The 18064-nt window shown below is 36.3% G+C and overlaps 1 protein-coding gene across 1 annotated transcript in view; it reads left to right on the top strand.

Annotated features, from left to right (window-relative positions):
• The window catches only part of CADM2 (cell adhesion molecule 2), a gene marked incomplete at both ends in the record, with an annotated part of 565681 nt that overhangs the window by 392152 nt on the left and 155465 nt on the right, over positions 1-18064 (top strand). The window contains one exon of the mRNA XM_084226796.1: positions 10592-10741. Coding sequence (XP_084082922.1) covers positions 10592-10741 — 150 coding nt within the window. The remainder of the gene's footprint in view (positions 1-10591; positions 10742-18064) is intronic.

The raw sequence follows: 18064 nt of genomic DNA on the forward strand, positions 1-18064 counted from the left end.
GTTGAATTGTCACAAATAAAAGGGATCCAAAGGTCAAAATAAAAAAAGAAAGACGTTCTAGAATAAGAACTTAGAGATTTTGAAAAAGGGACTGTTCCTACCGCCTACCGCAAAAGTGAGGTCAAGTGATGAAAAAATAAGATTTCAAAAAGCAGTTTTTGAGGACAGCAAGAGAATTCAGGAATATAATTTCCTTTAAATTATCATATAATCTATAGAGAATGGTTTGGGTTCTATGGGACCTTTAAGTTCGTCCAGTTCCACCCCCCTGCCCTGGGGGCAGGTTGAACTTTGACTCTCCCAGGTTGCTCAAAGCCCCACCCAGCCTGGCCTGGGACACTTCCAGGGACAGGGCATCCACAGCTTCTCTGGGCAACCTGTTCCATATTGTAAATTAAATTTTAAAAAATTTAAAATTGTTCATGTCCTAAATCCCCTTAACAGTTTCCATTGTCACAGTCTGTACAATCTGTTAGGGGCACGATGGTGAATGCAACTGGCATTTAGGCATTTCTAAATTTATATTGGCGGGGAAATAGAAGACCAACATATGAACATATCTTTCTAATTGATATCTGTGTATTAACCTAAGGTTCAATAGCACAACAGAGAAAGTTTAGGGGATGTTTTAAAGAACCGAGGTTTGTGTTTAGCTACACGTGAGGAGCATGACATTTGTAAATAACGCTTTTAGAGAGGACTGGGAAAAAAAAAAATACAATCATTATACAGCACCACGCTTAGTGAAGCCACAGCAGCTTTTTCTTTTCTCTGCTGCTACATGGCACAGATCCAGATATCTGCTGTACTAACATTTGCTCCTGGGAGGAGATGAAGAAAAAAGGGTCCATAAGGTTTCCATTGGCCTAGACAACTGAAACATCTGCTAGATTCATGAGCAGCTTGCTGGCCTAAGTCAGCAGGGAGAACTGCTGCACATCAGCACTGCCATATCAATGGATATTTCATAGACCACAGGGAGGAAAAAAGAAAGTCAAGAGAGTAAGTGATTTTATTTCAAAGTACACCGAAGTCTAATGCAGTTTTGCATGGAGTGATATCTAAATTGCACAAAATTAGAGCCACATCTACAACTGATCTGCGTGCAAGACTCATTAGGGAAACAGGTGAAAGAATAGCAGGATCCAATTCTAATCTTTTAGTATCTCCTAATAGGAACAATTCACCTGGTTCCCAGCTGAAATTTGACAAAAAGCAATCACCTGAGTAAACATGCTCTTCACTCAGAAGGTTGCACAGGAAGAAGCCTCCTCTGTCATTCTGAAATACAAATAGTGTTCTTAGAAGGGAAAGGGCCATTCTTTGTTGGGACGCAAAGCAGAGGGAAAGAGCAGGGGTTGAGGCAACAAGGGGAGAGGGCAGAGTGGAATATACATGTTTGGTGCAAATTGCCTTTCATTTCTGTAGGTCAAGCCTGGCTTCTGATGCCTAAAAGTGTAGTCTGGCCTAAGTAATTTTTTTGTTTATAGTTTGGTGCCACTTAGGCTCAAAAAGGCTTCTAGGATTGTATAAAGCAGTTATTCTCCAGACCAATTCCTGGCCTTATTTTATTGTGTAAACCAAGGAAAAGGAAAACAACCCATCAAGTACAAAGTCAGTTTTAAAACTGTTGTTTTGTACTTGAACTTTCATGAGCTTGAACAGAGCTGTGATCTCCTCTGCAGAAAAAGAGTAAAACATCAAAGAAGGTAGATATCGACAGGATGGTGAAATAATCAGGAGTGAAAACTTTGTGAATATACAGATGATCACAAGTGGAAAACACTTTATTAATCATTCTGACTTTTCCTTTGTGAGAATCAGAACTGCTTTCTTCAGGGAACATTCCCAGCTGGCCAGGATGTGTTTAGGTATTGATCAACACAAGGTCATTAAGGGAAGTGCCTGTTCAGATCAAACTGCATGCACCATATTTCCCACCTTTAAGACAGGGTTTCTTTTGTGTGTTAAAACACAACTCTTCAGAATAGCTTTTATATTTATGAAAGGGATTTTTTTCAAAAGTATCGAAGTAAGCTTGTCCATATTTTGTTCCATTGACAGAATTCAAAGATCTGACCCCTGCATATTGATTCCCATTTACTCCTAGGATAGTTTTATCAGTTCTATTTACAACTACAGAGTATTTCACTGAATACAATCAGTGATGTTGTAATCACAACATATAAGTCTCTGATCGAAATCTGTTTTCTCCACCTTTGCTCTTTTCTTCATTTACCTTTAAGGATGACATGTCACCTGAAGCAAACCGAGCAGTGAAATGTTGGAAATCCAGGTAGAGAAGATTTATTTAGTGTACTGGTGCAATGACAGGTGATTCTTATTCAGACTGTTTCCAAACCAGGGGTGTTGAGATCAATGTTTAAATGTGCTGTTCTAGTCTAATTAAAATATACTGAAGTAAAAAAAGTTAAATCCACAGAAACAAGCTGGGATTTATTAGCAATTTTGTCACTGTACTTCGCTCCCCTCTCCTATGTGGGCATATATGTGTAAATATGTACAAGACGTGTTTGTTTCTAATTTTTTAACAAGGATGAAGCTACTGTGTGGGCAAATATTAAGGCAAACCTAGAACAGTTGTATTTTTCACTTTTGCACAGCTGTTCAATACAGTGAAAAGTTCAAGCTTCCATTTAAACACAGGAGGTTCCATTTGGTGAGCGAGCTCTTGCTATGTGTGTTTATAACTAAGAATAAGCAGTGCAGTTATGGCGCATTTTGGGGGATTTCTGAATGCTTTTTGAGATCACAAACATTCAAACAACAGCACTACTTGGAGCTGATTTGTGTAGCTCCTTCTTTTCTGTCTTTTAACTTCTCTTTGAATGACATTTCAGAAGTTGGTGAAAAAAAGTTAAAAGTGGAAGGATTTTAAACCTTGGTTGTGTTCTGCTCAGATAGAAAAAAAAGGTCAAACAGAGACCAAAGATAAATAGGTATACAATAAGAAAGTCCTTGCCAGGTGGGTTACCTACATGTTGGACTTCAAATAGCATAATTTGTCTTTAAGGATGAAGGAAGGAGGAAAAGTGTATTCCTAGAGAGATGTAAATATATTTTCTTTTATAGAACTCAATAGCTGGAAAGCCTAAGAGGGCATTTGTTTTCCAAGAGATTTATGGTTTCTCACAAATGAGAGAAAGGAAGTCATGAAAGGGATTGTAGCAAAATGAGGAGGGAAAAAATGAATCAAATCTACTGATACATTTTATCTTCTTTGTGTAATTACGTTTCAGTGGAATGTTTGATTTGAAAAATTGAAAACCAAATATTTTTATTTTTGCTGAAGAAAAATAGTTTTATTTTAATACTGTGTGAAAAGTTAGTATTTCTAATTATATCAGTCCATCATTTCTTGTAGCCAAAATTTTCTTAATTACTTTGGAATTTCAAGTAATTTCCATTTTTTTACTCATCACCTATTTGCAATAAAAGTATTATTTTTTATTTTTCAAAATATTTCCCTCTAGCATTAATGTTAAATTATATTTATATATACTCTGAAATTACTCTGGGCAATTTGCCCAAAGTATTTCAAACCAGGATTAAAATAGAAGATAATTGTGGGAAAGGCTGTGGTTGGCTTTCTGAATAATTGGGAGATTAGCAAAGGTGTCTTTGGTATATATTACAGATTAGGAATAGAAATATGGTGACAATTAGAACCAGATCCTGAAAGAAATTAAAGTATACAATTCCATACTCTTCATGTCAGGACTTTTTCTCTAAAAGCTGTCCTGCTTTTAGGGAAAAAGGACTTTTCAATTTGTTAAAGCACAAAGAATTGAGCATAATGCTTTCAAGTGACAAGCGGCAGAAAGCTCTGAGCCATATTTACAATTATGAGAACCAGAAAATTCTTCAGTTTGTTATAACTTTTGTGGGAAGATGAGGTTCACTTCGATTATGTTTGGATTTATAACTTGTTCAGGAATTCAGAGTGCTAGGAGAGAATGCCTTTTAATAAATAATAACTGAATAAAATCACTGGATACTCTTCTCCATTCACAAGCAAGTAATACCATGGTGATAGCCTGAAAAGAGTAAAAAATAGGCCCTTAGACAAGGTTCCTAGGAAACAGCACTGTTTGTGCCTATTTTTTTTCCCCCCCTAGTATCTCTCTCATAATTTTTACCTGTTTATCATCGTGGAATGATGTTCCTTCAATGTGTTTTTTTTTTCCAATTTATATCTGCAATCTCTTTCACTGTCATATAGTCCAAATTAATTATATTTTGAGTTAGCTGCTGGTTTGGAAATATACATCTGAAACACATAGAGTGAAGGAAGGAAGAACTGGCTTCTTCCTTTTCTATTTTTGCTGTCAGACATAAATTTCATAGTCTGAAATCAGAGACCGCACTCTTGTCCATTGCCTTTGCATTATTTTACTGTTGCTGAAACATTTAAAAAGGCTCAGTGACCTTGAATGCACAATCTGGGGTTAACACTTATTCTCTGCATTATTTCTTCTCTCTCTCCTAAACTTGGCTGTCATTCTGTAGTAAGTTTCTGCAGTGTTCTCTGCAAGAGGTTTTGTTACTGGAGTATGTAACAGTTATTGTTTGTTTTGTTTGGTTTGCTTCTTTTTTTAAAAGATGTTTCTTCAGTGAGCAAACAACTTAAACTCAACAGCATAACTGCATAAACTCAAAAAGTATTTACAATCCAGATATAGAACTAAATTACTGTTATTTAAAACAGCAAGTTCAGAAAGGTGAATTCATCCAGTCAAGGACTCTGTGTATCAAACAATGCTCAGGCATTATTTTCTTCTTTAAAAATGCTGTGTGAATACAGTTTAACATGCAGGCGCATTGCTGTATTTTCTTTTAGAATAAGGCAAAGCAGGTAGTTATGCTTCAGGAGTTAAACTGCCTTTTTTAATCTGTCATCGATATTTTTACCACACTTTTAAGGACTTTTCTAAAAAAGAATTTAAAATAGTAAAGGCAACAACTTGCATAGTTTCTTCCTTCAGAATTTCCAGGACATGAACTTTCAATCTGGACTCCATGCTGACAAAACAGAGAAGCAGATTCATTCCCATTGCAAAGTCAGAAGAAGCCCACAGTTGCACAGTAATGCAGATCTCTGTTTATTCCTGCTGAAATGCAATTCACAATGTCATTGCTCTTTAAATTAGGTAAAGACAAGCTAATAACACTTTGTCTCCTTGGAGAGATGTTTGCATTATTTCATATATAAATTAAGTGAGAAAGCCAGAAAAGTGATTCAGGATATTAGATATTTCATCATAATAGCTTTTTTCCCCTTATTGTTTTTATTTCTTTTCTAAGAAAGAAGGCCAAAAATTAATCTAGTCTCCCTATAGATGCAAGCTGCTATTTGAAGTAGTAAGTTGCTTTCCCTCACGTCCAAATATTTACTTTGTTTTTAGGGCATGGTCAATATTAAAAATCAGACTGTTCTGAAAAATAATTTGCTCAATTTTGAGGGTTTTGTTGTTGTTGTTTTTTTTTTTTTTTTTTTTTTTTTTTTTTTTTTTTTTTTTGTTGAGGGGTTTTTTTGTTGTTAATTGTTTTAAAATTTTCTCTACTAATCCTTTGCATTTTTATGGGCTCTGGTTTTGGCTGACACCATGCTTTGTGGTTCCATGCAAGACTGAAAAGGATAAATCTCTATTATAAAACTTTAGACTCTACGTTTTCCCTCTTACATGCTGATAAACTTAATTTACCTCATGGGGACACTGGTCTTCCAGGCTCTCAAAAATAGAACCAATATGGCAAAACATTGATAATTCACTGCTGTCTCTCTCACCTCTTTTCCAGGCCATGTTCTCTAAATAAAACCATTTCTTTTTCTGCCTTTCTGATACACAGTGGCAAAGCTCGCTGCCCTGATAATGTGAAATGCTCTTAATTTGTGACATAACTGTTTACTTTACAAAAAGAGACCTTTGCAGAAACAAAACTAAAGAGAGAATTATGTTTTCTCAGTGCTTACAGCCACCTAGTCATATTTATAATTAGCCTGGTAAATTGATTAGAATGTATCACCTAAGCATCAAGTGGGAGTGTTAAACTCATTAAAGAGCTTTCATTGTAATTGCAAAAAGTAAAAAAAAAAACCCACAAAACAAAAAAACAACAAAAAAAAAAAAAAAAAAAACAAAAGCAAAGCCACAGAACCAAGCACAAAACCTAACCCAAGCATAAACAAAAAAACATGAGGTGAACTCACATCATGAATGTTTACAAACTGGACCAAATAATGATAATTATTCTACACAGACTTCTCACATACTGGGGAAAAAATCAGTGCTAAATGTAAAAGCAGTTTAGCCATGATTTCTGGGTGGGAAAAAGATTGAAAAAAAGCCTTTCTTGACAGGAAACAGTTTGTGGCTAATGAGATATGAGAACTGGTCCTCCACAAAGCATTGCAGAAACAACCTGTGGTAGAGTATATTTAAACATAGCTCCATCTAATGCAGAAAGTTGAAATAATGTTGCTAACAAAGCTTCTAAAATGAGCAGAGGGGCTGGAATACAACATGATGACAATGATGTCTTGGTGCAGCCTTCTTTTCTGCAGTAATATCACTGCTTGTTGTAATTGACCTTTGCATAATTTTGTAGTTTTTCTTTTTTCCTTTACAGATGCAAGGAAATTATTAATGTGGGCCATCAACATTTTTTTTAAGTCTATATTTGTGTATTCTATACAGGCAGTAAAATTTGTTTGACCTCCCTCTAGATTTGATTTTGGAACATAATGTAATTTTACATACTGTACTGGAGATATAGATAGATATAAATAGTTAGTTAGTTAGTTATATTTATGTTTTGGTATTGACTTGGTGGCGGTGGTTAGAAATGTCATTCATTCCCAGCCATTTGTTGGGAGGATAGCAAGTAAGCTGGTTGGGTAGCCCTGTCTTTAGGATGCTCAGCATCCCTGTCATATTCATTACCTCAATTATACCTGTCAGTCATCTCAGTTAATAGTTAAGTAGGAAATAAATTCTACTGAACTTACCTAAAAAGCTGTGTTCAGTGCAGTGAAGAGAACTGGAAGGGTGTCTGAGGGAAAATGCCATCCCCATGGTAAACCTTCAGCCAAACCTGGGTCTGACCATGGGGCCAAGGGACTCTTTTAAGTGTGCAAACAAGAATACCAAAAACTGGCAGAGAAGTGGCATCGCCTTTGGATTTCTGCCTTCTGTGACTGCAGCAGGGGGGCTTCCAGGTCTGGGCTGCACACTTCAGAAAGGAGAGGACACATGGAAGAGGGCACAGAGAGGAGGCACAGACTAATTAAAGGATTAGGAAAATGAGATTTCTGCAGAAAGACTTAAGAGCTCAATTTATTTAGATTATCAAAAAGAAGGTTAATGGGTGATATGATCACAGTCTCTAAGTACCTACAAGAGAAATTTGATAAGAGAGGGCTCTTCAGAGCAGAGGAAAAGATACAAGAGCTAGTGGAAGCTGGGGGCTACAGCCAGACAAATTCAGAGCAGAAGTAGATTTTGTGGTTTTGTTTGAACAATGATGACTGTTACTCTCTGAAATAAGTCACTGAAGGGGCCACTAAATTTTCTATTACTGGACTTGTTAAGTCAAGATGGAATGCTTTTGAAACAAGGCCTCTCCCACAAAATATTGTCAGATCCTCAAGAACCAGGAGTCTCTAGTAGCATAATCCACTTCTTTCACACTTTCACTGCAGTAAAAGGGCAGGATGTTGATGCTTGCTTTAGTGTTCACCTGTTTCATATAGGGCTTTAAAACCATCTCCTGTCCTTCCAGCCCTACTTCAGTATCCCAAGTTAGATGCAAACACTCATAATTTTTGTCTTCCTTAAGAGAAGTGCAGTATCCATTCAATTGGATTTGCTTTACATAGTTTTCTCTTTCCTGCAAAGGCTTCCATCTTTCTACTCAGGCTACTTTCCATATTAAATTTTCTCTCATTTTCTCTGTAGCTCTTTCTCCAGTCCAAACTTCCCATGAAGTTCTGTGCTTCTTCAGAACTGTTCAGATTCTCTGTTGGCAAGAGATACAATGAACGTTTTTGTCTTATTTTTATATTCTAAATTAATTCTTGTTTCCAAATCATCAACAATCACTAGGGTGTTCAGAGAAAAGAAAATTCTTCTGACCTATTCAGTTTCCATTTATATGGTTGATCAGAATAGTTTACTTCTTGACTAGAGGTGAGTCTGTGACTTGGCAGTCATTAACAAATGATGGAGTCCATGTACACTGACACTTTCATGATAAGAGCTGTAATATCAGACAGTGAACACAGGGTAATTATGGGGAGATCTCCTCATCTGGGTTAATAAGGTCTTGAATCATTACAGCAGGTTCTTTATTAACCTCCCATTCCAATTCTTTCATGTAAGAGACAGATTTCACTGTGCTAATCTCTGGCACTGGGTTCTCTTTAATGCTTCTTGTAGGCAAAAAGTGTTTTAGCCCACATAGCCTCCTATTCACAGCTCATACTTTAGAAGGTTATTCCTTTGGTAAGTCGCCTGTAATTTAGTGGAAGTAATAACAGGCTGTGTGCATTTTTCTGGATTTAAAAAAATCCAATTTAAATGATAAGCAATTTATGCAATATCTTGAAGTTCCTTGACACATTGGAATTGAAAGAGGAGAAATGGAAGGAAATTACAAATCTTTTCTGTTTTCTTTTTTTTTTTTCCATCCTTGTTTATGATTTTTCTTTCATCATATATTTCTCAATGTGTGGTTTTCCAGAAGCAGGGTTTGATTAATGAAGTGTCAGATACAGAGGATGTCATGAGAATTTTGGCATTTATTATTTGCAGCATTTAAATTAGCTATGGTATTTTTAGTATTCCTTTTTTTTTTTCTACTATATCTGTTATCCTATTGATAATAAATACCCTCTTAGGGTTAATATCAGTACATGGTACATATTGATCTTTAGACAGCTGTAGTTGATATTTATACAAAAATTATACCAGTTATTCAGATCTGCATTTTGATTGAAATATTTTATTTATTTCACTGATGTGGGTGATTTTGTTCTATGACTAAGGCCATCAGGATTATTTTACATAGGAAAATCAAATTCTGACTGAAATTCTGGTTTGTGCAATATCAGTAGGTCAAATAGAAGTTCAGTTGTTAATCTTTTATTTAGTACTTCCTTTCTCTGGTCATCTGCAAACCTGTATCCTAGATATTAAATTTTCATATTATCGTGCTTTTGTATAGAAGATATGCCTCAGTTTAACTTAGTTTGGAAGTCTGATGAGAACCACTAAAATAGAATGTTTCTCTGAAGGTTTTATGCTGGGGTTATGATTTTGTATTGTATCATTAGTGGATATTGTATATATTATCTCCTTGATGTGCTTGTGACACATCTATGAGCTTGTTCCCTCCTGTAGGACTGTAGAGAAGTTTTTAATTTCTGACCCATCCCACTTGAGTTTCAATCTTGGCATTACAGTTCTTATGCTAGCATCTCTACCTACTCTTCAGTGTTTCTTTTAATAGAACCTCTATAAATGCAGGAGAAGAAAGAAGCATATATTTCATTTGGAGCATTAGGTTGGCCTTTGGTTTTGCATGGTACCCTAAAATAACACATCTCCTAATAATATAATAATATATCTTCTAGTTAACAATCATATGTTCAATGAAGTGTCTTGCTTTGAAGATTATTGAAGATTTTTTTTCTTTCCCCACTCAAGTTAAAAAACCCTTCCATGGTTTTTATGTGCTGCCTTGTTGCAGTCCTGTTTGTCAGAATGTGTTGTGCTGTTTGACAAGGGGTGTGCTATAACACTACATAAACACTTTAGCCTAAATGTGTCATTGGAAATGCTTGTGATTCAAGAACCTGACTGGTACTGCTCCTCCATTGTGTAGAGGCATTTGGAAACCTTCCCAGTGACTTTTCAGCAAGCACTTAATGTGATTGATAATGCTCTGGGATAGAATCACAGATGTGAAAGAGACCTACTACATCACCTCTTCCATTTTCATATGAGATCAGGTTATATTCCCCCAGCAGAGCTTGCATCAAATGTTAGATTCACACTACATTTACTCTCCCAACAACTTTCCAAATATGACACAGAAAGCATCATCCGGAGAGGCCTTTAAAATGTATAAAAAAGAAAAAGGGTGTCAAGGTTGCCCCATCCCTCTCTGTTAAAAACTCTGTGGATTGTTATGTTATGTTCTCAGTGATGTTTTCAACAATGATTTAACTGTGTTGCCTGTACTGAGTTGTGTTTGGTATGTCTGAGGAGACAAAAATGCTGAGTATTCCTTTGGAACTAAATAGTATGACTCACAGAGAGGGCAAAAGAGGAGGGCAACCCTTATTTCCTAATTCATCCAGCTGTTTCTTGGTTATAGGAAATACGTTGTAAATGCAGTTTTAAAAAATTTGTTGTACTACCTTTCATAGGTCAGACTAGATCACATTGAATTCCAAGTCTATCATCTGTGGAAAGCTGCTGCAATAAATTCATTCCTGCAACTTAAATATTTTCTTTTTTTTTTCTCTTGTTCTCTTCCTTTCTGCATCCCTTCCCTCCCTCCTCAGGCAGCCAAGGGCAGTTCCCACTCACACAGAACGTCACAGTTGTTGAAGGTGGAACAGCAAATTTGACCTGCAGGGTCGATCAAAATGATAACACCTCCCTCCAGTGGTCAAATCCAGCTCAACAGACACTGTACTTCGATGACAAGAAAGGTAAATTGTTTCCTGATGCTTCTGCACTATTTTTTTATAAGAAAGAAATGTTTAAAACCATTTCTCTTTAATACACTGATATGAATGTATTTCCCATATATTCTAGGAATTGATGTCTTCCATTATAATTATTATGTGATTTTTTTATTTTTTTGACTGGGGTTCACTGAAATACTCTCTTGCACATTATATTATATTTAAATTATTAAAGAAAAAGAATAGGATTTGAAAGGCTTATTTTAAGATCATTTCCATTGATAGGCTTATTTTAAGATAATTTTGCATTGTTCAAAAATATGTTGGAAGAGCATTTAAGAGTGGCAAGAGAGGTAGTAGCCCATAAAACTTGTGACTCGTTTTTATTAGTGTGTACTCATAAATATATATTCTATATATTTTTACAATTATGTATATAATCCCACAGTTTGCCACTAGTGTACAGCAGTCTGGTTGTTGGTGCAATGCGCAGTTGCTGTGATAGCTGTTCTTAGCAGCTAATAAAAAATGCTTGGATTTTGTGTCCAGATGTTTCCAATGTTTCATGCATAGATTTTTTTTACATTTTAGTTAAATTAGTGAAGAACAAAAGACCAGAAAACATCCATTCCTTACAAAAATAAGGACATTATTTTGAAGTGCTATATATTTGTAGACATTGAATTGAACTGAAAAAGCATTGAATTTTACATAATAGAATGTTAATGTCAAGATTGCAGTAGATTCTGTAAAGAAATTAAAGTTAGGAGTAATAAATTCATCACTTGGCTTTAAAAAATGCAAAAGCTTTGGTGTTGATTTCAGTGGTACAAAAGTTCAGTTAATTCTGGTGCTTGAATTTATTTTGAAAGGTGCTACATACTCTAGAACATATTTTAACAAGTGCAGTTATTACTCTGCTCAAAATTAAAGAACTGCTGTCCAAATGCTTTGCTGAATGATTACAAGAGTTTAAAATACCTTGTAGGACTAAAAACGCTTTGTGGATCTGTGCACTTCAATAAAAGAGAATCTAAAACCTGTCATTTTATACCTGCAGAAGCTGCAATCAAAATATGTTTTTTTACTATTAATATAATAGCTGAATAGAATCTCTTGATGGTGTTGAAGTGGTTCCTTTCTCTTTTATCTAATTTCCTGTAGCGTGTAATCATTTGATTTGCAATTTCTTTGAAATCACAAGTACCTTTTGAATGTAGGATTGAAGATGAGAGGTTTATAAGGTGCAAACTTTCCAGCTGTAAGTCCTGTGCTGTCACCTTTGCCCACATGCACCCCTTCATTTAAGCTGTAATCATTAGTGATTTGGGGTGGGTAAGTAATAGCTGCAAAACTAAAAGCAGAGGCACCTTGTCTGTTGATAGGGCACATCAATACTCAGAAAAACCTATATCTTTTATAAAATAAGTGGCATTTTAAAGGATGCTGAGAAAAAGGACTGAGGTGCTGAGAAAGAGGTCTGCAGATACTTTAAAATCACATGCACCCCTTCATTTTAGCTGTAAACATTAGTGATTTGGGGTGGGTAAGTAATGTCTGCAAAACTAAAAGCAGAGACACCTTGTCTGTTGATAGGGCACATCAATACTCAGAAAATCTATATCTTTTATAAAATAAGTGACATTTTAAAGGATGCTGAGAAAGACGTGTGAGGACTGCAAATACACTAATTTGAGCATTGTAGCCATTTTGGTATGGATTGAATTTTATGTGTGCTTTAGCAAAATCTCTACTTTTACAACAAATAATTGAAATTTCTATTAGTTTTGAATTTAATGAATTAAAGCAACAGAATTTGAATGGCATGCAGAGTAGTAAGTACTAGAAGCAATTTATATTCCCCACAGGAAATGTGCAGTGCTCAAGTGTGTGAATGTAAGGGACAACAGTCTTTATTGAACTTTTAGCTCATCCCAAGACTTGAAGGAATATTTGGTGATTAATTTTATGGAGGAATTACTCTGCATCTGTTACACATGGAAATGTCTTCATGTGGTGAAGAAAAACTTCAGATCCTTTAGTTGGAGATATTAAGTCTTATGTCAGCAGCAGTTTGCACTCTGTGTGATATTTCCAGTCTCAAGTATTCTGAGGGGAGTGAGCAGTACATCCAATTCCTGCATGGAAAACATTCTGCCACTTCTGAGAGGGAAGCTACAGCTTCCGCGGGCAATTCTTCCTGTTTGTATATATATGAGTTGAGCCAAAATGGAGAAAGATATTTATTAGTGGTTTTGTTAGGAAATGATGGCAAGTGAAACTGTAAAGGCTTCCCCTTTTTTTTCTTTCCTCGTTTTCCACTTCTCCCAGCCAGGCATACAATTTGGCTATAAAAAAGCAGCTTTCCACTAGAACCAGTCATTGCATTTAATTTATTGACAGCAGTGCCTCTGCCAGAGTCTATTCAAACCTGTCTCTTATTGTTAGCCAAAACCAACCTCCAGGTCTTGTCCTTTCAACACCATGAATATTGCTTTTTAATAGCTGTGTTTCTCAAACCCTGAAAATTAATGGAATCTTGAATAGCTATAGAGTTATGTTCTGTTGGAAAATAGAAGCTTAGACAAGTGGCATCACCAGCAGCCTTGCATCACCATCAGATCTGAGTAACTCTGAGTGTTGCCACATTCAGGAATAAATCAAATTTGCTTACTTCAAACTTCACTTCCTCTCAATAGGTTATTTTCTATTTACGTGACTGGCACACGTAGGAGTGAGAGTGTATTTCTTTCATGTCTGGAAGCATAAAACAAATTCAGGAAACCTTTTTTTTTGATAGGTATATATTTTAATAATTATGAGAGTCCAATAATAAAATGAAGGAGTGCACGTAAGTGTCAAAAGAGGTTTGAGAGTCCAGCAGAACAGGAGGGAGGTGATGGCTGCTAGTATATATAATAATTAAGGTTAGAAAAGGCCTTTAAGATCTCATCAAGTCCAACCATAGACCTTAGGACCATATGGCAGAACAGGTGCCAAAAATAGAGGAAATTGTCCAGGCAGTGAAAAGCTCTCCCTTGCCGGATTGTCCTTGGTGAGACCCCTTCCATGCTTCTTTCTCAAGCAGGTTGGTTCTCTTGTCTTGCAAAGCCATTTTCTGACCAAAATAGAACTTCTGGTGAAAAAGGAAAAAAGGGTCAGTCACCTGGAAGAAATGTGGCCTTCAAATTCCTGTGCCTTTCCACAGGGGGTTAATTATTGGTCCCCAGTTTATTAAAAATGGATAATACATATATTATGAAAATCACATTAATGTGATTTTGCATTATTCTGAACTGTGATGCAATCATTGACATTGAAGTTAGGATTCATTCTTCCTTTTCTGTTCTAGATATCCTAAAGTGCAGAAGTGCAATAAGCCATACACACTAATACCAAAACCACATTATTAAAATTACTCTTCTACTTCCTCTCACATACTGCTTTGGCCACCTCTTTCTTAGAGGCTTTTTTCTCAGTTAGGAAGATTGTGTGGCTAGTGAAGAACACTTCCACTCCCACCTTCCCATCAAATTAATATTTATTTATTATTTATGAAGGAGACAAGAACTATTTTTAATTTGGGAAATTTCTGGCACTTGGACTATATAGCCTTAAAATGATATAGACAAAAAATCGGGAGAGCCTTGTTTCAGAAAAGTCAACACTGAATTTAGTGAATGTGAAATTACAGTTCAGAGGTTGTTTCCAGGTCTTCATCACTTGCAGTACATATACTTTGTTTTTGTTGTAAATGTAGGCCTAACATGTTTGACTCCTTGTGGTGGTGAGAAAAAGGAGAAAGAAGTCCTATTTTTCTACAGGAAATTAAGTTATAGGTTTTTTTTATTATCTAGCCAGGTGAAACTGCTGCTTCCCTGCAACTCTTTCTTTGACACTCTAAAATATATTTTAAGCTGCAAAATAACTCATTATGTTCTCATAATAATAACTACATAATGTCCTCATTATTATTATAACATGGAGTACCTAAAATATATGAAAAGAGAAATGTTTGATCTGGTGGACTTGGTCTCACTGATGATTGTCTCCTTGCTGTCCTTTTTAGTACTTCTGTCCTTTTCTGGTTCCTCTACCTCAGAGATTCAAGGGCATTGTGTAACAATTGTATTTTTAATTCTTTCTCTTTCATTTAAAACATCAAATCTTTGCCAGACAGTAAAAAATACTGCATTGAATAAGAGGATACATGCTCCTAAATGTTAATAAGCTTAACAACCTTACCTTGGTCTCCCACCCCCTGCTCCCCTAAGAGAATTTTAAAGATTGTGTCTTCCTGAAAAATAGGAACTCACAACTCACCCTAAGGATGTCCAGATTCTCTGGAAACAAATGCAAATTGTGTGCTGCTCTTGAAATAAGTCTTTCCCTACACAATTTTCAATTAAAATGAATAATTGCCATAGAAACCTCCATATCACTTTATGCACCCAAGTACCTGTAATTGCATAGCTGCCTTTGGAAGAAGCACAATGTGCAACAGTCTGGAACTGGCAGATATTATTTTAAATTCATATAGGTTATTTTATTTTATCTTCACTGGTGTCACTTCTTAAGGATTTTGAGAGGGCAGTAAATGCAGAGAGACATAAATATGAATGCAGAGCTATAAGAAAAAGGCCATAGCATGGAAACACAGAGATATTTGATAAAGAGAAGACTGAAAAGAACCTATATGCGACTTACTATAGCAGCCATCTGCTCATATTCCCATTCAGTAGGGAATATAGATAAATATGTAGCAGGATATTGAGTTATAAAGGAGGAATGTACAACTGCACAATGGCTGTTGATATCAAAGGTGTTTAATCTCCTCAGTATAAAAATGTGTAATCGGGCTATCATAAGGAACAGAATCTGTACCTGGTGTGTACAGACCTAACAGTTTTGCTCAGTCAGGCAAGGGCAAGTGTAAAATACCTGCTCTCCACCTTAATAGGGAAGTTTTCAGGTCTCTTGATAGTAAAACAAGGGTGTGTTGACATTGACCATGATAAGTTTGCCACAAACTGACACAGATTTTGATGAGACATGTGCCAGATGCTAATCATAGGTGGGTACATGTCCCCTGTGTTTTCATCAAATAGTAGCGCTTTCATGTCTTACTGAAAAATTAGAAAGGATGTTCCAGCCTCAGAATTATTCATCCCTCAGCAGCAGAATATGTTTCTTTAGATGACCTTTGATTTTTCACATGTAAGAGTGCTTGGCATTTATGTAGCTCTCAATACCTTTCAGAGGCAGTGGTGCAGTAGGCAAGGGTTGAGAGAGGACACTGATTTTGCAAAGCCCTCGAGAGCTTCCCTGATAGGCACAGTGCCTCAGGTGATCTCGGGACCATGTTTGGGTACGGCAGCAGCCTGTGAGGTTCAGCATTTGCTCCCTCTCAGGGGTGGCAGTATTGTGTTGGTACTTGCATGTCAGTTTAGAGAGTTTAGGCCATGTCTCCAATCAAACCATCGTGAGTGCTGGGATGTGCTATCAGCTCCATACAAACAACTCCTGACCTTTTTCTTTCTCAATAGAAAGATATTTAGAGGGAGAAGAAAATTCGCTGCGTACAAGGCATGGGATTTTAATTCCAGAGTCATGTATGTCAGTTTACAAGGATTCATTAGTGCAGAGAATTTTTTTTTTCTAACACTAAAATGGTGATTGAATTGCCACCCAAAATGCTGGTCCTTTCAGGTATGAAAATTCTGTCTTTTTGATGGTATCGATACAGAACTCCATCCTAGATAGCTGTCTTTATTCTTTGGCTTGTTTTGTGGCAGCCAGGCTCCAGCTATTGAATTTAAGTGTTACCAAATCTACGCCATTCTCTGGTGATTCAGCCTCAGATTCTAATCTGCATAAACAAGCAGAGGTACTTGTGAGTTACAAAAGTAATTCGAGGATATTTCTGACTGGGGAGAAATCGTGAACTTACCTCTTGTAGACATTTAATGATTCTAGTAAGCAGTTGAATTTAAGATGTAGGTGAGTGTGTAGACAAAAGAAATAGGCTTGTACAAAACATGAGTCAGAGAAGCTAAAAAAATAATGTTTCTTTCTGCAGTAGAAAGGAAAGCAGAACATACATGGTTTAAATTAGTTATGCGAGAGAGGGAGGCAGACAGGCTGTATTGTTGGGAGGATGGAGAGCATTAGCATTTAGGTAATGTGAAATCAAGTAGTGATGATGAATGGACTTACATCTCCACCTTCACATGCTCTGCTTCCTGTTACATAATTGAGTGGAGATGGTATCAGACAGGAGATGATGACCAAGCTTAACCCCATCCTAGGGTACACATATAAATTAGATTCACTGTTACTTAGAGTTTAATAGACCCTTTCAAGGAGAGAATACCTTGTAGTCAACCTATAAAGTAGCATGAAAAGAAATGGGAAAAATGTGAGAAAATGATACAGATAATTATTGAAGGATTATTTTTCAGCCAGATAAGTTTGGGAAAAATTAGTGCAGAGGGATAGGATTTTATTTTATCTTCTTCTTTTCCTTCCTTACCTGAATAGCAATAGTCTGTAAATGCTTTATAATATTTAGGAAATTTCTAGCACTCAACAAAAAAAATGTATGAGGTAGAAATACAAGTTTCACCATGAGCTTTCCATAAAAAACTTTTAGTCATTCCAAGGCATGTAATTCAGATCATCTTTTTCTGTCAGATCTGTTGATTTCACAACTGTACCAGACAAATATCAGTAGCTGTCTGGCCAGGTCTTATCTTTCCTTGAGACCCAAAGTACGACATATAGGGACAGATAACCTGGGTTAAATTGTTCAGCTGCAATTTTCTTTCTCATTAATAGGTTCTTGCTCTCACTCCCTTGCAAGGGGCTAGGGGAGAGAATCAAAAGGCCAAAACCAAGAAAAACTTACAGATCAAGGTTATGAACATTTAATAAGAGAAGGAAATAGGAAAAAAAAATTCCCAGTAATGGAAAGGCAGTCACTCTGTCCCACCAGCACTGTCATGCGCCAGCCGGTCTCCAATCAGTCCCTACTTGGGGAAAACAACTCCCAAGTTTTTTATTGCTGTGTTTATGGACTAGTCCAGGGTTATATTGGGTTAGAAGTCCTCGCTATGTACCTTTCCAACTTCTTGGCCACCCCCAGCCTTCTCACTGTGGGTGCAGAGTGAGAAACAGAGAAAGCTTTGACAATGCTCAATGATATTCAGTGCACTGATCTGTTTTCCACTCTGTTTTGGTCATGAACCCAAAACACAGCACCATAATAAAGGTTCCATCCCTACCAAACCCAGTACAGTTTCCCTCTGGGTCATGGATACTAAACAAGCTTAAATCATTTTGGTTGGT

This window comes from Fringilla coelebs, assembly GCF_963513975.1.
Source record: "Fringilla coelebs genome assembly, chromosome: 2".
Classification (NCBI taxonomy): domain Eukaryota; kingdom Metazoa; phylum Chordata; class Aves; order Passeriformes; family Fringillidae; genus Fringilla; species Fringilla coelebs.